Source organism: Pezoporus occidentalis, unplaced genomic scaffold (genome assembly GCF_034315485.1).
Source record: "Pezoporus occidentalis ecotype Australia unplaced genomic scaffold, CSIRO_AGI_Poc_V1 ctg94, whole genome shotgun sequence".
Classification (NCBI taxonomy): domain Eukaryota; kingdom Metazoa; phylum Chordata; class Aves; order Psittaciformes; family Psittacidae; genus Pezoporus; species Pezoporus occidentalis.
The window spans coordinates 1968141-1993630 of NW_026916304.1; the positions used below are offsets into that span (position 1 = coordinate 1968141).

The window sequence follows — 25490 nt, forward strand, 5'->3', positions numbered from 1 at the left end:
GCCTCACCAGTGCCCAGTGCAGGGGCACAGTCCCTGCCCTGGCCCTGCTGCCACACTGGTGCTGGTACAGGCCAGCATGCTGGTGGCTTCCTGGCTGCCTGGGCACAAGCTGCTCATGTTCAGCTCCGTCAGTCAGCACCCCCACGTTCTTCTCCATGAGCCCCACTCTTCCCATCATGCTATAGGGAGTCCTGAACGTCTGTCTGAAAGCACTCAGCTGGAAGCTGCTGTTTGAAGGATTTTCAAGCAAAAAGTGGCAGTATCTTGAAATATGAAGTGTTTAAAGAATGCTTAGCATAAGAGCTTTTTGTGGGAAATTGAGCCTTATCACAGGTATAATAAAAGTTAACAGTAATGCAGAAGATTGGTTTGAAGATGTTACAAGGTTGTAAAATTAAGCTTAGGTATCCTAGCTCTGTTCTCATTTGCTCCTGCACTTTGTGTCCCTCTTCTGCTGTGTAGTCTATACCATAGAGTGGACATGAAATCCATGATAAGAAAAGATCTGGTAATAGCAGGGCAATTTGTGCCCAAGCTCATTTAGGAAAGTGAATTCCTTAGTTATAAGTATGTGTTAAAGGTGGCAGTTTTTCTGTGAAATAGGAATGTGAAATAGGTAGGTGAAATGTACCTAAATCAGAATTTCTTGATTTCATTCTATGATACTAACCAAATATGTGCAAGTTTACAGCATTTCCCTAAAGATACATGGTTCATATAGAAAATGGAAAGATCCTAAATAATAGATGTAGGATGCTGGACCTTTATGTTGGAGGGAAAGTTTGTCATTCAGAAGACTGCAAAAAGAAAAAGCTGTAGGAGGCCTGGCAGCTAAATGTGCAGCTAAGCAATTTGTTCCAGGAAAGGTCCTGTTAATTTTCTTGAGGAGTGTTATGGGCTACCCAGTCCATCCATGCAAACTGAGTTAAGAGACTTAGGAAATAATCATAGGAATTGATAAATCTGAACATTAGCAGTATATGGAATGACACTTGTTGAGACAGATGAACTGTTGGAAGCAGCCACAGCCTTTTAAGAGAAGTGTTCCATGTAAAAGACTGTTATGAAACCTTTTCATAAACAGTTTTTGAGCAAATGGTATTAGGAGAGCACTGTTCTGGGATTTTTATTGGAGTTAGTAGATGTTATATCCATGAGGAGCTGGAAATTTATATTAGCTGTGGGCAGTGGTTGTAACAGATATTCTGCTCCTTGCAATTTCTAAATGTGGTCCTCAAGCAGCAGTCACTGTAAACCAATATGAAATGGCAGCAAATCTTCAAGGTTTGGCACTAGCGGAACACATTCCTTGGGGTTTGGATCAATCCTCCAAAGTAATTTCTTCTTGAATGTGATTTGTGGGTTACTGAATTCATAAACAATTTGATTTTCCTTTTGACTCTTCAGAGCCTGTCACATCCAGGCAGATGTGACCTATCACAAATCCTCAACTGGAGTTGGACAAATGCTCTATCAGCATATTCAGTGTACTAGATAAATCACATGAATGATGTTAATACAGCCAGTTCAGATTGCGTATAATTCGGAACACACTGGAGGTTGCTTCACGTTGATCCTTGTTCCAGTGGAATTTAAAAGAGGTGGGGCAGGTGAGAAAAATCATCATGTACATGCTAAATGCAGTGACAGTTGAGAAAAGCAGGGAAAACACAAGCACCGCATTGAGATAACTGTGCAAAACATTGAAAAATAGACTTTTGCTTGTAGGTTTGATATGAGTCAGGGCTTGTTCTTCAAAACTAGGCTTGTTCTAGGGAATTTTAGCTCTATTTTTAATACTGTATTAGGAATTGTATTAGGACTAGAATTGCACACTTTTATTTCCGTGACAACATGCTGTTGGCTTTTAAATGTGTAAAATGTCCCTGTCCATTCAAGTTAAGAACTGTATTGATTGTAGGTGCTGCAGCTGAGAAGCAATAAGCCGCACTGTTTTAAATGTGTGTGAGCAGTTCACATGTTAATTTTAGTTTTCCTGCAGCAGTGTTTTGACATTTGAATGAACTTCAGGCCCTCACTAACCACTGCACCGCTACAGCCTGATGATAAAGGGTGATTTAAAAAGCTGGTAAATATAGAATTTGATTGTGAATATTTGGAGATTTTTTTTCTTCTTTCTCAAGCACATCCTGATACTGTGAGTCACTGCGGGGTTTTGGGGTTGAGATTGTTTTACAAAATGGTTGGAAGACGTCTCAAAGTATTGGTTACTCTATCCAACCTACAAGGCACAACCCCATCGTTCCCAACACATAGAAATGTAACCCGTTCTTAAACACCTCCAGTGATCAAGTTCCACATTTCTTGATTACTAGCACCTGAAGCTATTTTGATAAACAGTTTAAAACTAATTTCTTGCCTCCAAAATCCAAATAAGAGTGTTTCTTTTCTTGTCATCCCTCAGGAGGGGAAATATTTTAAGCAAGAGTGTGGGTGTAGGTGTGAATATGAAAATGAAATTGTAGCCCTGGGTTTATGAGGTGCTCACTGCTTTTCTTGGCCTACAGGTATTATGAAAAGGTTTGTACCAGATTCAATAGAAGTAAGCAAATCCCAGTTTAAAATTAGCACTGCTTAGTTGATTTCCATTGCTTGTTGCAAGGTACACTGTATTCCTTCCACTTGTAGCTGGGCTGGGGTGGTTTGTGTGTGACTGGTGGACTACTACTCATTTATCTCTGAGATAAGGTACCTTTGCCTCACATCTTTCATGAACGCTTCTTGCGGTCAGGAGGACTGGACTTTTAAGATGCTATTCTAGCCCTAAATATGTAGATTTCTAATGGGGAAGTAATTTTTATTTCATAGAATCATAGGATAGTTAGGGTTGGAAAGGACCTTAAGATCATCTAGTTCCAACCCCCCTGCCGTGGGAAGGGACACCTCCCACTAAACCATGCCACCCAAGGCTCTGTCCAGCCTGGCCTTGAGCACCGCTTCAACAAAAAGCATAAATTAAAATAAACATCATAGTATGATATGGACGTCACAACCTGATAACGTTGCCTTCCTAAAATAAAGGGCCAGCAACTCATTGTATTCACGCTGAGGAGGTCTCAGGCATTAACACAGGGAAGGCTGATGTACTGCATGTTTTTAAATACCCAAGGCCAGAGATCTTTCCGTTATCAAATCTTTTAAAAGTCATTCTTCTGAGAGTGCTCCTGTTTCTTGGGCTGAGTACAAAGCATCTTTTTAGAAATCCAGGATGTAGCTATTTCTGTGAACATTTGCATGCTGTGATGTCTAACTGAATACTTTTCTTTTGGAAAAGTAGCTTTTGGTGAAATTCCACTGAAGTTAATGATTATTTTTTGTTAGTGTTATACGATGTGTTTTTGCATAGTTAAAGCAGTTGTTATTAGTCTGATTTGGAGAACATAAACAGCAATTAAAGATATGTAATTCTCCCATTTTTATGTGAGGAATCATATACTAATAACTTACATATGACATTTGCTTTATCCAAGCAAAAAAGTTTAAATTAAGTCCTGGCACTCTCTGGCAGTAAGTACTGTCAATGGCACATACATAACTGTGGATCAAATTGAACACTTGGTATTAGCAATTCCTAATGCTAATTCTTGGGGTTGCGCCTAATGTAAGTCAGTGGAAATTTTGGAAGAGACTTTCTTGGCAACAGAATTAGACTGGTCCTGAGATTTTTAACATAACCTTCCCAAGTGCTTCAATCAAGATCCCAATATTAGGTTTTGCTGAATGACACAGAACTTGGTATTTATTCCGATGCCATATATTATTTATTCTTAATAAATACCATTTTTTTTTCAGAGCAATTAAAGAAGAAGCAATTATTCACAGCTCAGTGATGAACAAGTCTGCTCGTTTTCTAAATTAGGAGAGGATTTTATGTATATAAGGGCAACCAATGAGCAACTTTCTCTATTAATGGGACATAAATCCAGATGCTGCAGATCATTACAGATCAGTGATATATTCTTGTGTGAGCAGTTGTGTTTAAAAGTTGAATGGTTTATTGATGTCAGAAAGTGCAAAGCTCATGATTTTGGTGACCATCCAAAATGATTCTTTTTTATACATCCTATAATGTATGTTACTGTACAAAACTCTGTACTGTTCTAATTAAATTCTTAGTCTGAGCAAAATACTCTCTTTAACAGTATGACAGTGAGGGATCCAAATAGGAGCTGGTGTATTATAGTGAATTTCACGTTCCCTTTTCCTCCTAAACCAGGGGTGAATTTTTATTTAGAGGGGTGGAAAGCTACAATAGCAGCCCAATGGTATTGTTAGCTTTAGTGCAGTCCTTAAATGTGAATAAAAGAAAAATAGGGCAGAGGATCTGTGTTTTCTCAAAGAGGGGCTGTGAATGAATAGTGTGATGCATTTGGAGAACAAAAAACTCTGCGTAGCTTTTAGTTCTTAACTCTGTGTCTGAAATGCCAAAAAAGGAATACTGTAGAGCACAAAGACAGACAACGGTGTACATCTCAGTCATGCGTTTATTTCCTTTTCCTGTTTTCTGTCAGACTAAGCTATGCAGCAAAGAGCAGCACTTTTTGACTGGGATGCCTCCAGTTACCTATTACATCTGCAGTTACAATTTGGAAAGTAATGTAATTGTGTTCAAAGTAGCTCCAAAGTTTCTCATTAAAGTTGTCTGCAGATTTATAAAGGAGTTACAGATCCTGTCAGTTTTGGAACTCTGACTCCAATAGATGTAAATGTCTCTGTTTTAATTTATGTTGAAAATGCTTGGATGATCTTTTCTTGCATGGAGACAGTGAGTTTCTATAGCTGCTTGGATAAGTTCATCAGCAGGAAATATTGCTTCTGTTTGAAACTGTGCTAATATTTCATAAAATGCAGTAAAGCACAAGCTTTTTCCCTTAATATCTGCTGGCAAAAAATTTTAGCAAAAAAACGGTGCATGAAAAAATGTGCTGTGATTTCCAACAGAAATTTTGTAACAGAAGTATTCTTTAGAAAGTAAATCCAGAACCCACTGCTGAATTTGTATGAAATACTTACAGAACTGCCAAACAGATTTATCTTCATAGAATCATAGGGTCCCAGACTGGTCCCAGTTATATGACCTTAAGATCATCCAGTTCCAACCCCCGCCATGGGCAGGGACACCTCACACTAGACCATGTCGCCCAAGGCTCTGTCTGACCTGGCCTTGAACACTGCCAGGATAGGAGCATTCACAACTTCTGTGGGCACTCTGTGCCAGCACCCTCAAAGGGAAGAGCTTCAGCCTTAGATCTAACCTGAACTTCCCCTGTTTCAGTTTGAACCCATCACCCCTTGTCCTATCACTACAGTCCTTGATGAAGAGTCCCTCTCCAGCATCCCTGTAGCCCCCTTCAGACACTGGAAGCTGCTCTGAGGTCTCCACGCAGCTTCTCTTCTCTAGACTGGGCAGCCCCAATGTTCTCAGTCTGTCTACATAAAACTTCAGGACTTGTGGCCCTTCAGCAGTGTTCCAGCCTTAATTCCAGTGACCAAAATGCCTTTGATTTAAATGGGGCTTCTTATGTGTTGAAAGCTTGAATATGTGACCATGAAATTTAGATTATAGTGACCTAAGCATGTGGCACATGTGCAGCTTCTTCTACCTTTAGTTGTTAATGAGATGTTGTAGATTGCATTGATTAAAAATAAATGGATGTATAAAGTAATGAACATGGAGTGGTAATTGTAACTATTTTGATGCTGATATGCTAGACGCCATTATGAAGGAAAAATGCTGTTTCACATGGTTTGCTATAATTTTATGACACTGAAAAGTAGTCTGGTTCTGTTTGTTTTTTAGATCTTTATTTAATACACTGGCCTGATGCGCAAGTTCCTGGTAAAAGCAATCGAGAGGTCCGAGCTGAAACCTGGAGAGCAATGGAGGAGCTCTATGAGAAAGGTGATATAATAGTGAAAACCTATTTTAGCAGAAGGAATTACAGCACATTTTGGAATTCATAGAATTGGGGAATTCATACAGATGTTAAACAATGTAATTTGAACTGGAGGTTTGTGTTTCAGTTGAGTTGGGGGTGCAAATTATGTAGATCTTTTTGGTAAGTTGAATATGTTTGTGTTGCTTGTAAATAATACATTGTAGATAATACATTGCCAAATTCTGCCCATGATGGTGTACACCCTTTCTTGAGGAAATCCACAGATAACATTGAAATCTATATGCTACTATAGAACATCTTTGTAGTAGCCTGTTCTTGTTTTAAGTATAACTCATGCTAAATTTTACTTCCTTTAGATTTCTTAACTGTATGATGCTGTTTTCCAATTTGCCACATATTGTGGTACACATTTGTGTTTTAGAAAAAGTCAACAAAACAAAATGGCTATATGAGAAATAAATACTCAAGTGAGTATTCTTAGTACTAACATTTTGGGGAAAAAAGGAAATCAAGGGAGGTATTCTCTCAAGTTCTGGTAATGGTCCATTTGATTTTTGGTGCACTGCAAAATTCATAGAATAGAGTCATAGAATCATGGAACGGTTTGGGTTTGAAAGGACTTTAATGTCGTCCATTTCCACCCCCCTCCATGGGCAGGGACGCCTCACACTAAACCATGTTGCCCAAGGCTCTTTTGAACCTGGCCTTGAGCACTGCCAGGGATGAAGCATTTATCACTTCTCTGGGCAGCCTGTGCCAGCACCTCAGCACCCTCACAGGGAAGAACTTCTGCCTTAGATCTAACCTGAACTTCCCGTTTCAGTTTGAACCCATCACCCCTTGTCCTGTTGCTACAGTCCCTGATGAAGAGTCCCTCTCCAGCATCCTTGCAGCCCCCTTCAGACACTGGAAGCTGCTCTGAGGTCTCCACGCAGCTTCTCTTCTCCAGGCTCAACAGCCCCAATGTTCTCAGTTTATTATTTTCAGTTTATGTTTGTAGCAATAAGAAGAGTAGACTGCCCCAATCAAAATTCATCATGTAGATTTAAGAGGAGGATTTTGCTCCTGAACTATGCGCTAGTATTAGAAATAGCTTTGTAAAAGAAGATCCTGTCATGCAGTGCTTGGACAAAGTTCACCTCCCTCTTTATAACTTCCTTCCCTAGGCAGGGAGAAGATTTCTTGGCTTAAGTAGTGTATGCATTAACCCAGAGTTACTGAAACAGTGATTATAGCAGAGAGTTGTACAAAGGCAATTACAGGTTGTGTGGCACTGCCAGTTTTATCAGAGCACTAAACAAACCTGTTCTCTTATGCTTCAAGCCTTCCGTTCCTTTTGGTCTGCCTCTGGAAACACAGAAGTAAATGATTTTTGATACATCTGTTGTTCTTGCTTTTTATATTAAGCATAAGGGAAGTTGCAAGAAGTGTTTCTGTCTATGTAAGGGATTACAACATTCAGTCTTTAAAGAAACATTACACCAACCTCTTATTTCAAAGCGTCAGTGACTTTTAATTCCAAGAATTATTCGACAAGGTGCTTAATCCTGCCATTGAGAAGTGTTTTCTGATGAGTATTTAAGTTAGTGCATGTCATTTGTGCCTAGCTTCTAATTTGCTGCAAACAGGTTGTGTTTTCACCTATTATTACTTCTATTGCCTTTATTCTGCTTTTTCATGTGTGTTTGTGATCTTCTGTGTCTTACACAACTTTCTCTCTATATATATCTTCCTAATGGGAAAGACTGAGCTATTCAGTGATTTTCCAGTGTGGCACTGGAGATACTATTGCTGGCCTCACAGGCAGACAAAAAATTCCTTTTATTTTTTATTCCTATGCTTGATACCACCTTACAGACATCCCAGGTTATGGTTATTTTTCCTGCAATTGCATTTCTTCAATGATTTTGTCAGTTTGCATGTTGCTACCCTCAGTCTTTTTCTGAGTGTAAGCATTCTGTAGACTTCTGATTAATTTAGCTAAGCCTAAGTTTTCCAGCTCTGGTTGTCTAAATTACCTGTTAGATCATCTCCAGGGGAAGAAAAATATATTAGTCTGGTTGAATCAAGTACCTTAGAACATTAACATTCACAGTTTTGCATTAGGAGATACAGACTCTGGATGTGCTGACCGTAACTACGTGTTACTGAAATAACACACAGATGTTACCCACTCTGGAGATGGAAATGCAATGATCCCTGAGGAAAATGGGAAAGAATTTGTTTGCATGGTTAACCACTAAACTTTCCACCAAAGACTGATCAGTTGCTGCATATCTTTATGTGACTTGCCATGTGTAATGTGAGCAACATGTTAGCCTTGGTATGAATCAAATAGAGGATTTGGTCAAAATCCTTATTTAAGGAAAAAAAAACCCTTTATTGAGGGAAAAAAATGGTAAGTTCTATACTAAACAGGTGAGTTGTCTTCTCTGAACTTGACATTGGTTCAGGTAGCCCTTGGTTCCTGTTTTCAGTCCTGGTTTTTTTTTGTTTTTTGGTTTATGGGAGTTTCTTTCTTTGTTTTTAGGGGATTCTGAAGCCACTCTTGTTCTTCACTGTAACACTGTGGCAGAATACATTTATTATCTGTGTTAAAATAAATAATATGCCTCCAAAGTTTTACACACTTTAGGTGTCTTAATCCCTTTGGGTTGTGTCTAGACTGTGGTCCTGTGTCTTTCTGGTTTACCCTTGAGCTATAGAGTCATAAAGCAGAGGTTAATAAAAGATGAGGTAAACATGCTGATCTTTTATTTTCTCCTGGCTAAATCCTTCAGTATGCTTTTAGAGTCCATTGAAAGTTGTACCAGCATCTTTCCCAGTCATTGCATTTGCTGGTTTCCATTATACCTTTCCAGAGAAATGTCATGCAGTCCTGGTCAGCAAAGGTAGATATAGATATACGAGCCCATAGCAATTGTATCATTCCATAACATGAACCAAAACTTATAAATTCTATGTAAATTTGCCCAAATCTCATAGAAAGTATAATAGAACATTATTCATTGAGCTAATGAATTTAAACGCTGCTTGATTCATGAGATACTCATATGCTGGTTAAGAAAGGATTCAGTGCAGAGACTTCTATTTTGTCTCACAGTCTGTTGTGTTCCCTAAGTCTTCAGACCCTGGAATTTGCATGCATTTATGCCCGACCTTGCTTCCAGAGGGAATTGTGCCATCTGTTGTGGTAGCTTGGGATCAGAATTCTGCACCTGGCCTCAGCAGCCAGCCCAAGTGATTGGAAGGTTTTCCAATGGAAAAGCTCATCAGGAACTGCAGCAGTTGCCACTGATCAGTCACTGCAGAGTTAGGAACAAGTGAATGGGGGAGGAGAATTATACTTGTCTTTACTGTTTATAGAATTGTTGTGTGTACCTGACGGAACAGGGTAAAGGCACTACCTGCCCTACAGACTCCTATTTATAAATGCTGGGTGGCTTCTGATAGACCTAGCTGGTACCTTGAGTCATAGCAGGAAAGTTCTTATATTCAGCAGGTTTCTACTAGCTGAGGACAAAGTTGCAGTTTCAAGAATTAATGTACCAGCTGAATGTAGCATTTGGATTATTTGTTTGGCTTTGGTTGATTGTTGTTGGTTTAATTGCATCCTGTGTGACTTGTTAATCTGCTCCAGCTTGATGGTCACAGGAGCCGGGTGACTCCATTGATCTGTGTCCGTCTGTCTTAAGGTCTCAGTCACAGTCAAGAAGCTTCCATGTGTACTGAAGTGGTGAGGGGCAGAGGATTCTAGATGCATGTGTTCAGCAGCCTGCATGCACATTTTCCTCTAAAGAGTTACGGGATAAACAGTGCTGAGGAAAAGAGGGAGAAAAAACAATCTTCATGTTGGTCAGTGAGACATTTGTATATAATAACTGGTTCGTTCTCTTGTAACAGCTGAAGTCAACTAGGATTCTTGTAATATCAAGGCTATGGTGGGAGTTTTGTGGTCTCATATGTTATCATTTTGTGAAATTATCCCCTCCAATACCTCAAGACAGAGGCCAGACTGCCTACAGAACCCCTTCCAAGATACATACATTGAGTCATATATTCCCTTGACAGCTGCAACATTCCAGTATAGGCATTTGTGTGCTGGCAGATGAAAGCAGTGTGGCAAGCTGCTTTGACATCATGAATAGTCATTATATATGCTCCTGGTAATTGGTCTGTTCCTAGCAAAATGATCCTTTCCATATGCAGCATCTTAAATGACCTTGATTTTGGCATTGTGGCTAGCCCAACATCTCGGCAAGCTTTCCGTACACACACATGCACATGATTACTTGTCCTTCTATCTCAAAATGCTGGGAAGAATGAGGGCCTTCAGCCAATTTTTGCTTGCAGTTGGCAAGAGTGGCAAAGTGGTGGTAGTTCTGGGTTCAGATCCCACTGGGGCTCAGGGCTATTATACTAAGAGTAGAATATCTTGCTTATCTTTTTAGTGTAAGCAGTGCAGTTTATGCTTACATGGAATAGTGATACTTGTGTCAGAAATTCCTTAATGTCTTAACATTAAGGATTTTGTTAAACACAGAGAAATGCTCTTCAAAATAAATACAATTATTCTATTAATATGTTAGTTTAATAGTCTTTTTGTATGATTTGACCAGACCCATAAAGTAACAGAAATTCTTTTATTTGAAGCCATGTCACCATGTTCTTGGAAAAAAATTATGGTTTTCCTAATTCCAAGTGAGAGAAGAAATCTAATCAACCTTTACAATAGTCTTATCCTTTTCATCTTTGGGCATAGATCAGTTCACTCACCATCTTTTCTTCCTCCTTTTTCTATCAGTTCTTAAAAGTATGAGTGAGAGTTTAGGAAGCCAAATACAACTTTTGAGTAGGTGACACAATTTCTAGTGCATCCATTCTGGATGACACATTCTGCTTTTATTCTGCTGAAAAAATACTTTAAATCTATGCTCATATTGTCAAATGATGAATACAAACATTAGTGTCACAGCTCCACAAAATGTCTTCTGAGGCTTTAGGCTGGTAGAAGTCCAGCCTATGTCCTATGTGAATGTGTGTTCATATAAAGTTTTAATAAGTAAAAGCAAGTAACTAATTTTCATAGCAACGCAAGTCTCTTTTTCACATTGTCTGTAGTATTCTCTCTGTAGAGATGAAGAAGTCTCTTGGGCTTCTCATGAGCAGAAACACAGCTCAGAGATGTTTTCATGGGCTGAAGGTATTGCAGTTGGTGAGGATGTTGGTTGCACCACACCCTGTTGGCCAGATCAGACAGTGATTAAGATGCATGCAGGAAAAAAAAAAAGTTACACATCTCTAAGTTAAAGATCATAAAGAAGTCTTCTCATAATGTTCAGTGTCTTATTTAAGAATAAGAAATTGCCATGCAGTAAGTCATTTTGGTGCAGACATAAAAGGGGGAACAAATCTAAGCTTGGATTAACCTCATTTGTTATGTTTTGCTCTTTCTTTTTCTCTTAATTTTAAGGACTTTACGGGTAACTCTAAGTGCAAAAATAAGCCCTCAGAATTCTTTCTTTTATGATTTATTACAGTGTGTTGTTTGTGCTTTTTCTATTAGCAATTGAAACCTTTTTGTCAAAAATGTAGATAAATCTTTTTGCTTAGCTTACTTAAAGCAAATGGTTGTGTAGGCGCACAGAAGTGCCTAGAAGTCCTGTTATGAACACAAGAACTCTTGGGAAGAAGGGAATGTTGAAATACATTTCAAAGGAAAGTCCCTGTCCCAAATCACTCCTTGTTTCAATAAATCGTGTACATAATTTGGGGGAAAAGCATCATTTATCTGTTTTGTGTATGTTGAATTTAAGCCCTAGCTACTCAGCTATTGTAAATCAGTATTGCTTATTGACATCAGACAGGTTGCTGTACTTCGTGTCAGTTGGGAGTCATCATCCTCTCTGATACAGGAGTCAAAAAGCGCCCTAGTTCAAAAAGCCATGCCTCCTCTCTTGTGGTCCTCACAGTCCATCATGGTTCACAGGTGATCTCTAGCAGGAGTAATGATAATGGAATTGTGATAGCAGGAAAGTAATTTTAGGTTGAATGAGCACCTGTACTGTGGTAATGAATAGGAGAAAAAGAAATCCTTTGGGGACAGAAGCATGATTTTTGTGTTTTGTTGTTTTCAGTTTTGCCTCAGACTTCCTGTGTCTCTTAATAAGGACACTTTACCTTTTGGTATCAATGTTTTTCAGTCTGTGACAAGGCAGCAAGTGTTATTTCATAGACTTAAAACTTAATTCCTTCCTGGTTCTGTCTAAGAGTCAGTTGCTTTATTTTATCAAGGCTTTGGCTTGCAGTCTGCATGTGGGGCACACTTAGCCTACAGCTTTGATTTAGCAAGCTGTGATGAAATCAAATCTTGTATAGTTTCCCTGAGTAATACTGCTTACCCATGGAGACAATTTTAGTGTATCAGAGAGAATATGGACCTTACCAACCTGTGTAACCTCCTTGAATAATGACAGTTACTGCAGTTGACCTCTTGTGAGAAGTGGATCCGTTTGTGTTTTTATTCTGTGGCCTGAATAGAAGATCTCACAGAATAGGCACTGTTCGCTGGACGTGGGAATTCTCCCTTGCTCTGACTCATGTAGAGCAGTGGGGAGGGGGAGGAAAATGGGCTCCACAAACCCAGTATCCAGTTTTGTCATTGTAAAAGAACCCCTTTTGGATCTGAACTTTGTCCATTTAATATTCCAGAGGGTATTTAGAAGTTTGATAAAAGTCCACAGTAGTGCTAGAGAAAGATAAGGCTCGCTATTGTACTAAAACAATGTTGTGGTGCCAAGACAGTATATTTATGCTTTTTTGTTTCTGCAAGACCAGCCAGTGCCCATCAAACTTGCATAATTTGATATTATTCTAAGTAAAGGAAAAAATACCCAATCATTCTCTAGCTTGCCATAAAAATGCTTTAAGCTGAGTACACAGCTATGTTACAAACCAGTCCCTTAGCATGATGTGTTGCTTCACAGCAGCTGGGAATAATACAGTGTGGTGAAATTACCATCGTGGCGGAGGCCAAGATTTTTATGTGTAGAATAGAAAAGATGCTATTTTTTCCCCCCACTATAATCAACCATTCTTTTACCAACATGTTTTCAGATGTTTCTTGTAGAGCTTCATGATAGTTTGTCAAAGCTGGATGAAAATTTCCATTCCACCATTGTGGTCAGTCAGTTTTTAGCCTGCATAACATGAGTACCGTTGCCAGCTTTTGCTCCAAGCATGCAAAGGCAGAGTTGCAAGGAGGAAGGCAAAGCCTCAGTAAGCTTTGGGAGCTACTGGGGAACTGCAACATCTTTGTCTCAAAATCTGCTTCACAGGGGCCAAACCACTCATTTCCTCCAGCAGATAAGGAGGATGCTTTCTCTCCTTGGGTTGAAGCTCTGTGACGTTTCAGATGAAACAGTACAAATGTATATTTTAAGTGTACTTTCTCCAGGCTTGCAGCTAGCACATTGCAAACTTATCTCAGAAAACGTGAACTTCGGGACTAGCTAAACTGGTTAAGTTAAAAAGAATTGTAGACTTAAACCACCTGCTAGCGCAGCATGGCTTGTGCCTGAATTGTGTGAAATGGGGCTTTTAAGCACACTGAACAGGTATTAAATTGGAAGTGGGGGTGTTCTTCCCTCCTGTTCAAGAGCATTCTGGTGGTTTTGAGATGTGTTGTACAAACTCTGAGGACCCTGCTTCTGTCAGAGCTCCACAAGAGAGACAATGTAAGGCAATGTGCATCTCCCCTCTCCCCTGAGAGGTTTCAAGGCGGTGAGTCAGGACCATTTTACACAGATCTCTCCGTATGCAATTTTATTTCTACTGCTGATGTGATCCTTTTGTGGATCTTGCTTGACCTCCGTAGTTACAAGGGTTGGTCTGTCAGACCAGAAGCTACCTAGACCTTCATTTTCTTATCCATCATTTTCTAATTCTTCACTTTTAGGAATTAATCTATCAGATGTAAATGTGGGAATAAATCTCTATAATCTCTTGCTTTAAGGCAGACTTCCCAGATTTAGTCATGCAGAGAATCCAGCAAATGAAAGCAGTTCTCTCAAGTAGAATCCATTGATTGTTCATTGCGATTTCAGCTCTATTTTTCAGGAATTTCCAGTGTTTTGAATTCATGAATTGAATGCATTGAAATAATTTTTTTTAAATACAGTCAGGCTGTGCAATTGTTTTCATATTTATTGTATTTTATATTGTAATTGAATACCAAAGTCAAAACACTAGCTTTCATCTGTTATACTGTAACTAAAAAAGAAAGCAGTGGAGTTAAAGTGAAGAGTTCTAACTTGAACAAAATGAAATATGTGGATTTAATGAAAATTGAATGTTTTAATTGTATTCCCTCAGCTTTCTTTGTGTGACATCACTCTAAACAAAGGAATGCCCAGAGTACTGATTTTAGTAGGAGCTTCTTGTATGACTTTTAATACAAAACATAACTGACCTGAAATTTCTTGTTGGGAAATCGAATGAAAAACTTCTTACCAGTGAATGCAGTGTGACTGTGGAAGAGACTTACAAATCTCCTGTGAGAAGTATGCTAGAAGCAAAGCAACTTAGAGTGTACTGTAAGGGAAAAAAAAGGAAACTTTCTGTGAAAATGGACAAGTTTCATAAGCCCTTTTATATTTCATGCCTGTGATTTGAGTTTTGTTTTATTTCAGCCGGAAAGAAAAGCTTTATTCTTCCAGGGCAGTAACAGCATGGGTTTGTAAGTGCTTAGCTTTCAACAATGGAGTACAATATTTTGGTTCACCATTAAAACTGCAAGTGTTTTTCTGACTTCTTTGGCATAAATGATTTATTAGTGTTGACACTCTGGGGTTGTTTGTGAGTAGAAGGCAAAAGCTGAGGTTTTGCTCCTTCTGGCAGATTACACGCAAATTATGCAAATCACCATAGTGCAGGTTATAACCTAATTATGTTCTACATCTTGAACAATGATCGTTTCTGTAAGGGAAAGCTGCCTAGCATTTGAGTTGCTAATGTTTTTTTTTTTAATCCTTTTGTATTCTACCAAAGAAACCATGTTGAAAAGTGATAGTATTTGTGCAGATTTTGCTGCTGTGCATCTTATCTGCTTGTGTTTCTAAAATACGTGAAAGCAACCTCACAGACACATTGCCAGTATTTCTGTGGTTAGTGCCTTTTCTGGTGCAAAACTTGATTTATTTATTTTTTAATAGAAACCTAGACTGGTTTGGGTTGGAAAGGACCTTAAGATCATCTAGTTCCAGCCCCCTGCTACGGGCAGGGACACCTTCCACTAGAGGAGGTTGCTCCAAGCCCCTGTGTCCAACCTGGCCTTGAACACTGCCAGGGATGGGGCAGCCACAGCTTCTATGGGCACCCTGTGCCAGCGCCTCAGCACCCTCACAGGGAAGAGCTTCTGCCTTAAATCTAACCTGAACTTCCCCTGTTTCAGTGTGAACCCATCACCCCTTGTCCTGTCGCTACAGTCCCTGATGAAGAGTCCCTCCCCAGCATCCTTGTTAGCCCCCTTCAGACACTGGAAGCTGCTCTGAGATCTCCACGCAGCTTCTCTTCTCTAGGCTGAAGAGCCCCAATGTTCTCAGCCTCCTGTCAATACTTAGCAATAAAGTCTAGCTTCCCTCCCAGAATTTCATGGAAGACTAGAAAAATTTAATGTCTTTGTTTTGTCTAGGTAAGTCTAACCTGCAAATTCAAGATACTTTCTAATCTTATAGCTCAGTTCTTTATATGCAAATTTATAGTCTGCTTGGGAGTTATTTTTTTTATACGTAAACCATATGTATTTTAGGAATGAGTACATGGTTAGTGCATTTTGCGCCAACATTTTCTTTATCTTTCGTGGCAGTTGAGGTTCTTCCCTTTAATGTATTCATGTGTCTCAGTTGCATTAATAAGTACTTTTTATTGTGTGTCTGTATTCTGGACTCAAAGCAAGGCAGCTCCACATAGTTCCCAACTGACCTCAGGAAAGTGGTGATTCTAACTGTGGAATGACGGCAGTTTCAGTCCAGAAATCATTCCTTTGACATCAAATGGCTGAAATTGCCCAATGAGGCTTTTTTTTTTTTTTTTTCTCTCTGAAAAAATAACATTATAACCTTTGGCTTAATTCCTTTCTTTTTTTGCTATAGATATTTGTGTGCATATATATAGATGAGCATATGCATATACATCATATTGAATTGGCTGGCACAACTACTGGATTAACAACAGTGAGACAGACTTTCCATTTCCAGTTACACATTGAAATACACATCAAATCAATCAAGACAGAGTTCATATACTGAAGAAATGAGTCTGATTCATTGTCCACAGCATCCACAGCCTAAGAAGACCCCTGCTAGCCTGACCACAGTTGATTTCCCTACTCGTGTGTTTAGCACAGAAGAAGGATCAAACTCCCCAATCTGAGTCAAGGTTGAGGTGTGGTTTCAGGCCAGTACTGGGGGTTGTGCTTTGTTGTATCTGAGGTTTGAAGGGAGATATCCGATTTCAGGACTGCCAGTACTTGATTTATACACATGAATGCACACTTATGGCTTATGGTAAAAAAATAACCTTCCTATCACCTATGTGCTTTTCAACTTTATTTGCATGTCAACAGGAGCTGAGGAATCTAGCTGCATTTTTAAGGTTTTTTTGGTCTTGTTTGATACTTCTCACTTAAATTCAGCATAAAAACTTCGATTTATGTGGCATCTCACAATGATCTAATAGAAATAAAAACAGTGCTACTTGGTTTATTTGGGCTGCATGTCCTTGGGTTGTATTGCTCACACCTTATTAGTCTTCAGCAAATGTTCCACTTTAGTTTTGGCAGGTCGCTCAGAACACCATTTCCTTCTTTTCATTCTGGTGGAGTCCAATTGTTCTCTGCTTACACTACACTAGCCTTTCCCAGAATTTAGCCTGGAGTTTTTATACACTGGGGAGTTCCCAATGTGTTTAGATTATAAAATAATTTCCTAGTGTGACTGTGAGGGAACCATGCTTTCAGATAACACTGTCAAACTACATTTCGGTGATGGCAGTCTGAATTTCTTTGCAGTGTTTTGCAATACAGACATGATGTATACAGTCATTTTGTCTCTTGAAAGTGATATGTTTTCAACTCGTGCTCCCAACTAGTTAGGATTGTCCCAAAACTTTTTTCTTGTTCTGTTTCTCAATAGGTTTGTGTAGATCAATTGGTGTAAGCAACTTTCTTATCAGTCATCTTGAGCAACTAAAGGAAGACTGTGTGATTACTCCACATGTTAATTAGGTGAGTGGTTAAATATACGTCAAGTGTTTGGGGTTTGGGGTTTTGTTTTGGCTTTTTTGGTTAATAATCTCATCCCCGTGCCTGTGCCTGAAAGACTACACCCAAACTAGCATTAGTCATACAATTTCTTCTCTTTTCTGTATGCATATTGAAAACCATTTAGGAACATGACCTGAAGGAGGTGCAGGAGGGCGAAGTCCTTCTTCCTTGCTTTTCCCCAGTTTCTCCCAAGCTACTTGGATGTGGTTCATTGTAAGGCAGAAACAAATGGTCTGTGTGCCAGTTTTTGATGATAAAACAGTTTAGAAATGCAATTAAAGGAACACTGGACACTTAGCATCTCCAAAGTGAACAAAGTTTTGGAGAGCCTGTGTTCAAATACTATCTATAATTCCTCTGAACAGCAGGGAAAGCCTCAGGTGATTACATGTCATGCTAGGGTGCTGTTTCCCCTTCTTTCCTCTTATTTCATATTCATATTTCAAGGTCAAGATTTTAAATTCAGTGAACTCCTCATTGAGGTACTGCAAGAGCCCTGGCAAATGTTTTAGGTGCCCTGGGCAGATAAAAAATGCCACCTCCGTACCAACAGACTTCCAGGATACTGCCAACTCTTCCTTTCAGTTTTCTGCCCACAGCTGTGCTGGAAGTTCATGCTCCCTTTCCTAGCACCTCCTGCCAGTGAAAGCATGGTTAATGCTAACCCAGAGCTGGGAACTGGAATGGATACTTTTGCCCTTTGTACACATGGTGAGGATTTCTGGCAGCTGTTTATTGGGAATGTCATCAACAGCAACAAAAAACTTGCTCAGAGACTTTTGGAACCTAATATCTCTGATGCTTGCTGTCCACTACACTAATGGTTACAAAAAGACAATTATGAGTAATAATGATAAATTAATGTAAACCCATATAAAATAGTCAATTATTTAAAAGAAGCCATTGAAATGAGCAGGTTGATGACCTCAGAGGAGGTTCCAGTGTCTGAAGGGGGCCACAAGAACGCTGGAGAGGGACTCTCCATCAGGGACCGTAGCGATAGGACAAGGGGTGATGGGTTCACACTGAGACAGGGGAAGTTCAGGTTAGATCTAAGGCAGAAGCTCTTCCCTGTGAGGGTGCTGAGGTGCTGGCACAGGGTGCCCATAGAAGCTGTGGCTGCCCCATCCCTGGCAGTGTTCAAAGCCAGGTTGGACACAGGGGCTTGGAGCAACCTGCTCTAGTGTGAGGTGTCCCTGCCCGTGGCAGGGGGTTGGAACTGAATGATCTTAAGGTCGTTTCCAATCCAAACCAGTCTGGGATTGCATTTGATTTTTGGGATTTCTGTGAGTGTTTAAGAATTGGTGAGTTTGCCAAGATTCAGTTGGATCTCCTTTTCAGAAATAGACATCTTCAAAGCCTCACAGAGTCTGACATAACTTGTTCTTGTGTATTGAATGAGAAAGCCTTTTGGTGTCCAATTAAATCACTGCAACTTAAAGAAACTTAATCTTGGATTTGTTTTGAAATTTCCTCTTGCCCACAGTGTCAAAATGTCACCAGTCTTACTGTGCCAGTGCTGTTCAGCGAGAACAATTGTTTCTTGTAGCTGCTTCATAGCATCTCTTTTTCTGTGGCTGAAAAAGAAGAAACCAAAATTCCTAACCACAGCAATACAGGGGCCTGGGAGGGTGCTCCTGCTGTATTCAGACAGTTGTTTCTTTAAGGTGATGTAGAGCACTGTTCCAAATTCAAACCAAGCCAACAACCATGAAGTATCTATGCGAAGTGCTGTACTATGAACAGGTTTGTTACAGCGTTAGCTTACACATTTTCAAGTTATAGGAATCTTATAAGCCATCATTCAGGTTATCCTCAAAAGAGTATTTATTGTGTTTCTTGCCTAGTGTGGAGGTTGCTGAGTCTGATGGTGAGATTCCTTACGGATTAGCAAATAACTAACAAATTCCTAAATTTAAATTGGGAATAAAAGTGCTATACTGAATCCTTATTTTACTGTCCGGGATTTATAATACAAAAGATCTTTGCTGTATTTATGTCTGAACCAGCATACTGTTTCAATGAACTTATTTCTAAATACAAACCATTTGCAAATAATCATTGCATACAAAGTCTAAATATTTAAGGAACAAGTGGAGGAAAATCACTTCTCTCTTAGCTGTGTTAAAAGTTGGATATTCAGGGAATTCAGGGTGTTCTTACAATCCCAGCAGTTCGTATGATGTTAAAATTGGGAGGATTTTCTGTGAAGAGGAGGAAGCAGGCAGGCAGGAGAAAGGAGGATCTTTATTAGACTTCAGGAGTCTCTGCAAACCAGGTAGGGAGCAATGCTTCTGTTTGAGAAACCAAGTTGTATATGCTGCCTCCCTTCTCTGGAAAAAAACTCAGTATTCTCACGGATTTTAAAGCAGTAGGAAAGACCTTTCTTTTCAAGAATACAGTATTGTGAATGTATTTAGTAGTAAGTAAGCATCTTTTAACACTACAATCCACTATTAAAAATACTGCTAAATGCTGTGTAAAAATGATGAAAACTATTATATTTTAGCATCATGTAGAATGAAACCGACACCATAGAAGTTAGAGGTTTGTATTCCAGAATCTGTCATTGTCTTGGCAGTAATAAGTTTGGATTTATGCTTAAGGAAGGCTTTGAAGTCTCTTTGAAGGCTCTTATGCCTGTTTCACAGAGGGAAAAATACATTATATAAGCATTTAATTAATATATATATTTCATTTAATAAAGTGACACACTGAAACCAAACTGTTCTTTTCTGAATTCTATGTATTTCTACTTTTATAGAAATGCACATTACTGTTTAAGGACCTTTAGGAGATTTAGTAATGTTCATAATATTACCGTAAATATTGAGCTTTATTATGTAACGTTGTACAAGGTAGAAATGTATTTCAGTATTTTGAGGCATTAGGAAACAACCCCTTCGTACATAAGCCCACCTGAACTGTTCCTCTCTGGTGCATCTAGGCTTATATTTTAGTTTTATGAAGAGAAATCATTGTAAGGCTGCATTCCCATTGAGAAACTGACTGAAGTCCAGATGAAGGGAAACTATATCAGGTTTAAAGAACCCACAGCAGGGTAGAAAGAGTAAGGATTTGGAGGACCACCTTGCAAGGTATGACTTTCTAGATTGATGTGTCTGGATTGTTATTCGGCTCAGCTTTTCCCCATTGTGCATGAGAGTGATAAAAGACAGTGCTTGGAGTTCTCCTCCAGCTGACCAAGTAGCAGCTATGAAGAGGTCTGTGATGTGAATTGCAAACTGATTAAAGAAATGCCAGTTTTTATGCACAGATCACTCAGGGTAGAGTGCCAGGAAAGATCAAGATCTTCTCTACTACCGTATGGATCATAGAATCCCAGACTGGTTTGTGTTGAAGGGACCTTATAGCTCATCCAGTTCCACTCCCCTGCCACAGGCAGGGACACCTTCCACTAGAGCAGGTTGCTCCAAGCTCCTGTGTCCAACCTGGCCTTGAACACTGCCAGGGATGGGGCAGCCACAGCTTCTCTGGGCACCCTGTGCCAGCCCCTCAGCTCCCTCACAGGAAGAGCTTCTGCCTAAGAGCCCATCTCAGTCTCCCCTGTTCTGGCAGGTTAAAGCCATTCCCCTTGTCCTGTCCCTACAGGCGCTTGTCCAAAGCCCCTCTCCAGGTTTCTTGGAGCCCGTTTAGGCACTGCAGCTGCTCTGAGGTCTCCCCTTAAGGAGCCTTCTCTTCTCCAGGCTGAGCCAGCCCAGCTCTCTCAGCCTGCCTCCGGAGCAGAGCTGCTCCAGCCCTTGCAGCGTCTCCATGGCCTCCCCTGAACTCACTCCCACAGCTCCATGTCCCTCTTGTGCTGCTGCCCCAGAGCTGGATCGGGGCTGCGGGGGGGGGGCTGTGCCCCAGAGCACAGCAGAGGGGCAGGATCCCCTCCCTGAGCTGCTGCTCACTCTCTGGGGGTGCAGCCCATCACACGGGGGGAAGGGGGGGGGTGGGGTGGTGGTGTATCTGGGCTCAAGCACTCACTGAAGCTGGGTCATGGGGAGCTTCTCCTCACCCAGCACCTGCAAGCCCTTCTCCTCAGGCTGCTCCATCCATATGACATACAGCCCTCGCCTGGGAAAAGTTTGGTGACTAAAATAGCAAGGGTGGGGCAAGCCAGGAAGCAGGAGCTATTATTTTGAGGGGAAGCACATGCTGGCCACTGACCCTGTCTATGCCTCTTCTAGCCCAGGGTACTAGTCCCTTGCATTCAGACGCTGCTAGAACCTTTCAGACAGTTTTCACTAGAAAAATAATTCCAGAAGTGCTTTTTTTTTTTTTTTTAAATGCATTTGATTATTTTAGCAATACAGTTAAGAAGAAAAATCCTGGCTGATACCAACACACAACCAAAAAATGAGTCCAAAAACTTTGGGAGTCTCTTGGTTTAGTGAAAGGCATGAATTGATGTGTGATTCTGCTTGGAAAGCAGGAAGGTGACATGTCAGCATGCTGTTCTTGCCTTAAATACTTCAGGTGTAACTTTGAACTGTGCTGCCTGTGAATCTTATTAGACCAGCAGGTAAATTCTGCTTGCAGTCATACAAACAGTAAGTGCTGAATAAGTTGCCTGATGCCATAAGGGGTACTGCAGATTTTTCAGCATTTGATCCTAAATTCACTGTTCTTTACTTAGTATTTTCTAGGCTATTATTTGTTGCACCTAGTGCAAAGAACATCTACTAACATTGTTGATTACTGTTGTAATAATCGAGTAATACACCCTGCTTGCTCTTTTCTCCCTCCATAGTTTTGCATAAATGCAATGAGAATAGTTTCTAGTCAGCTCAGGTGCAAATAACTGCATGATCTCAACACTGGCCTTACACATGTCAACATGAAATACAAAGGCTACTCAAAGGTCAAGAAACATCAAAGGGTGAAGACATGGATGTCTGCTGCTTGAACCTTGTTCCCAAGTCCACCTAGTAATTTAGATCAGAGCAGCTTTAGGCTGACTCAGCCCAGCCTTCCAGGGGCACGTTTTTTTCTTAGTGCATGTTGAATGACTGCCAGCCTATTGTTCCTGACTATTGTTGTCTGAAAAGACAACATGTCCTAAAGATGAGAAACAGGAAATGTTCATTTGTCCTCTTTGTGGCACAAGGCATTTTCCAGATTCCACATGCTGAGGTAATTTTTCAGAAGAGGATTTTCCTTCAGAATGCGCAAGAGTTGGATCACTGAGACAGTGGTGACACACTCACAAAACTGTATCACATGCTTATGTGTTTTAAAAGATAAAACGCTACACGTTTTCATCTGAATGCAGAGGAACTGCGCTTCTTACAACACATAAACTGAAATACTTATTTAAATAGCACATTAAGGAATATTGCAGAGGTTCTTTTTGGCTTTTGCTCCATGCCAGAATACATGGCTCTTCTGAGATCTTTTCCAATAACTTCTGTTTTCTTTTGCTTCCAACAACTATGTCTTTGTAGCTTGTTACTTTTCCTCTTTTTAAGTGGTTCTTGGCAGTTCATGATCTTCCTTCTTACAAAAGGTCTCCTTCACACTTCATTCCTCCGCAGCATGACTGCTTCCCTGCATAAGCTCTTGGTGACAGCACACACAGAATACAAGATTTTTCCATGTACAATCCATGCCAACAGGCTTTGCTCCTGAGGTCAGTCCCTTATCACAAGCAAATGGTTCTGGTTGGTCTCTCCTTGCCTGTGTAATTCAGTGATCATTAGTTAAGAAATAGGAAAGGAAGTCAATCTGGGGACAAGACGGTGGTCTAAAATCACCAATAAAAATGGCCCAATGTTGAATTCCACTATGCATTTCTATGTATTTCTCAGACACAGAGCAGAACTAGAGTGCAAGACCAACTGCAGGTAGGGCAGACAGCTGTTCTGTGCACCTTATATGTGGGGGAAACATAAAAACACTTAGTAAACTATTGTGCCAGTTAATGGGAAAGTGCTTATTGACTAATACCCTTCATGTTTCTCCTAAAAGTGGTGACTTACATCTCTCAGAAGCAGTGATTTCACTCGTGTTGTATTTTTAAAACAACAGAAAAAAGATTTTTCACTTATCAATGACATTTTCTACTAAATGTATTCTCAAGATTATTACTAAAAATTTATTTCTATTTATCTAAGGTTGAATACCACCCTTTCCAAAGGCCTCAAGAGCTGGTCGATTATTGTAGGAGAAGGGATATTGTTTTTGAAGGCTACTGTCCTTTAGCCAAAGGTGAAGCACTTACTCATCCTAGTATCATTCAGCTGTCGAAGAAATATGGCAGAACTCCAGCACAGATTTGCATACGCTGGAGTATACAGGTAAGGGAGGGTGGTAATGAAAATGTATCTCTCTCAGGAAGAAAATGCAAATAGTTTGAGATTTAAAACCAGGATTTAGACAGAAAGTCTTTTTTGCCTTCAGTCTGCTGATATGGCGTGAACTAACTGTGCTGGATGGGAAATGTGGAGTGTAGCACAGAAAGCATGGTGGATTTTCAATATGCAAGTAATATAATTGTAGGGAATAAAAAGAACCACCACCAAAACAGATGGTTTCAAACTAAAATGTTGCAAGCAGTATGGGGCATCATTCCATTTCTATCGCTCAACATGAAGTAGTAAGCAGTGAAATAGCGTATTAAACTGACATAAACCACGTAATCTGTGTTGGAACGGAATGCATTGTATGTAACTGCAATTAAAAATAGCATCTAGAAATGTTAGTGTCCTCTGAGAAATCAAAGTAAAACCTCAGAAGACATGAGGAATGTCTTGAAATGTTTGGAAGAGAGATCATTTTCTTTGAAAGTATGTATATTTTTATGATGAGAAGCATGATGTGTTTCAGAATGGGATTGTCACTATTCCAAAATCCACGAAAGCGGAAAGGATAGAGGAAAACTGCAAGGTGAGATTTGGTTATGCGTTCAAGTCTGACTAACATCCCAGTTACTGCGTTTAATACTTAGGTTTGCCTGCCCCTTTTCCTAAGCCGGTTTTATAATGGGACAACTCAGTTAAAATTGGCAACTCATAGTACCATAAAATTACTACAGTATAGTAGAAACCAGTAATTCATGAATGTCAGAAATTAACTGGAGAGCTAATCACTGTGTATAAAAGAGATATCCACAGAAAGACCTGTTCACAGTTGATTTTTTAATTGTCAATATTTATCTTACTTATTACCTGGCTGACTGTGAAGCGTCCTAATCTCATTCTGGTTAGGTCCTTTTTGTGATAGGCACGTACGTCAAATGGAAGGAATCTGTATGCTGCGCATAACGCTATGAAAGCTGTAAAACTCTTGGGGACATCTGAAAGAGAGACTTCCTAAGGAAATGGCAGTCCTGCCAGAGCTGACTCTTCCTCTCCCTTCCTCCTACTCTACTTGAAGGAATGTTTGTAATTCATCACTTGTTTTTTCTCTCCAATTCTCTAAGTTGAAAGTGTGCTTTCTTTGGGGGAGGGGAAACCACAACCACCTTATTGTTACTTCCAAAATTACCACAGGGATATGAACTGTTCAGCAAATCAGGAAGAAACTTTGCAAGAAGATAGGAAGCCTCTGTCTGCTAGTTAAAGCACGCTGTGTGTGTGTGTAGGTGTAAATCAGCATACATGTAATGAGCTGTTTATATAGCTCCTATTTAACTTGACATGCACACTGCCTTCTGTGGTACAAGCACAGCTCTTTGTTGTACTGTATTGTGAACCAGAGCAGAGAACAAAACTAGGTGAAAAATCCTTCCATATCCATTTTATGTTATGTTATTTTATGTTATTTTATATATTTTTTTTCTTTCATTGTTTTATTTTCCCCAGTGGTATTTTAAATCCACATTAATTCTGTGTTTTACAGCATTTATTCTATGGGCCCACCAATTCATTTCACACAACTGAGGGAATGCACTGCAGCAGAATTTAAAACACTGCGGGTGGAGAGGAGGAAGGGAGAGTTATCAAATGCTGCACATCTCCCTTTGTTTGCTTTTTCTTTCCCCCAGGCCAGTGTGTTGGCCTGAGTCTCTTACCACCTCTAGTCACATTGGTGAAAGCATGGACCTCGCTAAGCCCCCAGTGCATAATATAGTATGTAGTATTTCTGGTTCTGTAACTGGTCCCTGGTTGGAGTTTAAAAAGCTGGAGCACTGAGGTTTTTCTAGAAGCGTCATTCCAGCAGCCTGTGGTTGCTGGATAATGCAGGATGGGAGGAGCTCATCTGGCAGCAGTTCAGGCTCCACAGGGTCTTTTAAGTGAGTA

General features: G+C 39.9%; 1 protein-coding gene across 1 annotated transcript in view; it reads left to right on the top strand.

Moving 5' to 3' along the window:
- LOC134157320 (uncharacterized oxidoreductase ZK1290.5-like) overlaps positions 1-25490 on the top strand; it is a 52666-nt gene that overhangs the window by 17816 nt on the left and 9360 nt on the right. The window contains 4 exon segments of the mRNA XM_062606139.1: positions 5822-5923; positions 17114-17205; positions 23364-23546; positions 24076-24135. Of these exon segments, the coding sequence (XP_062462123.1) occupies positions 5822-5923; positions 17114-17205; positions 23364-23546; positions 24076-24135 (437 nt within the window).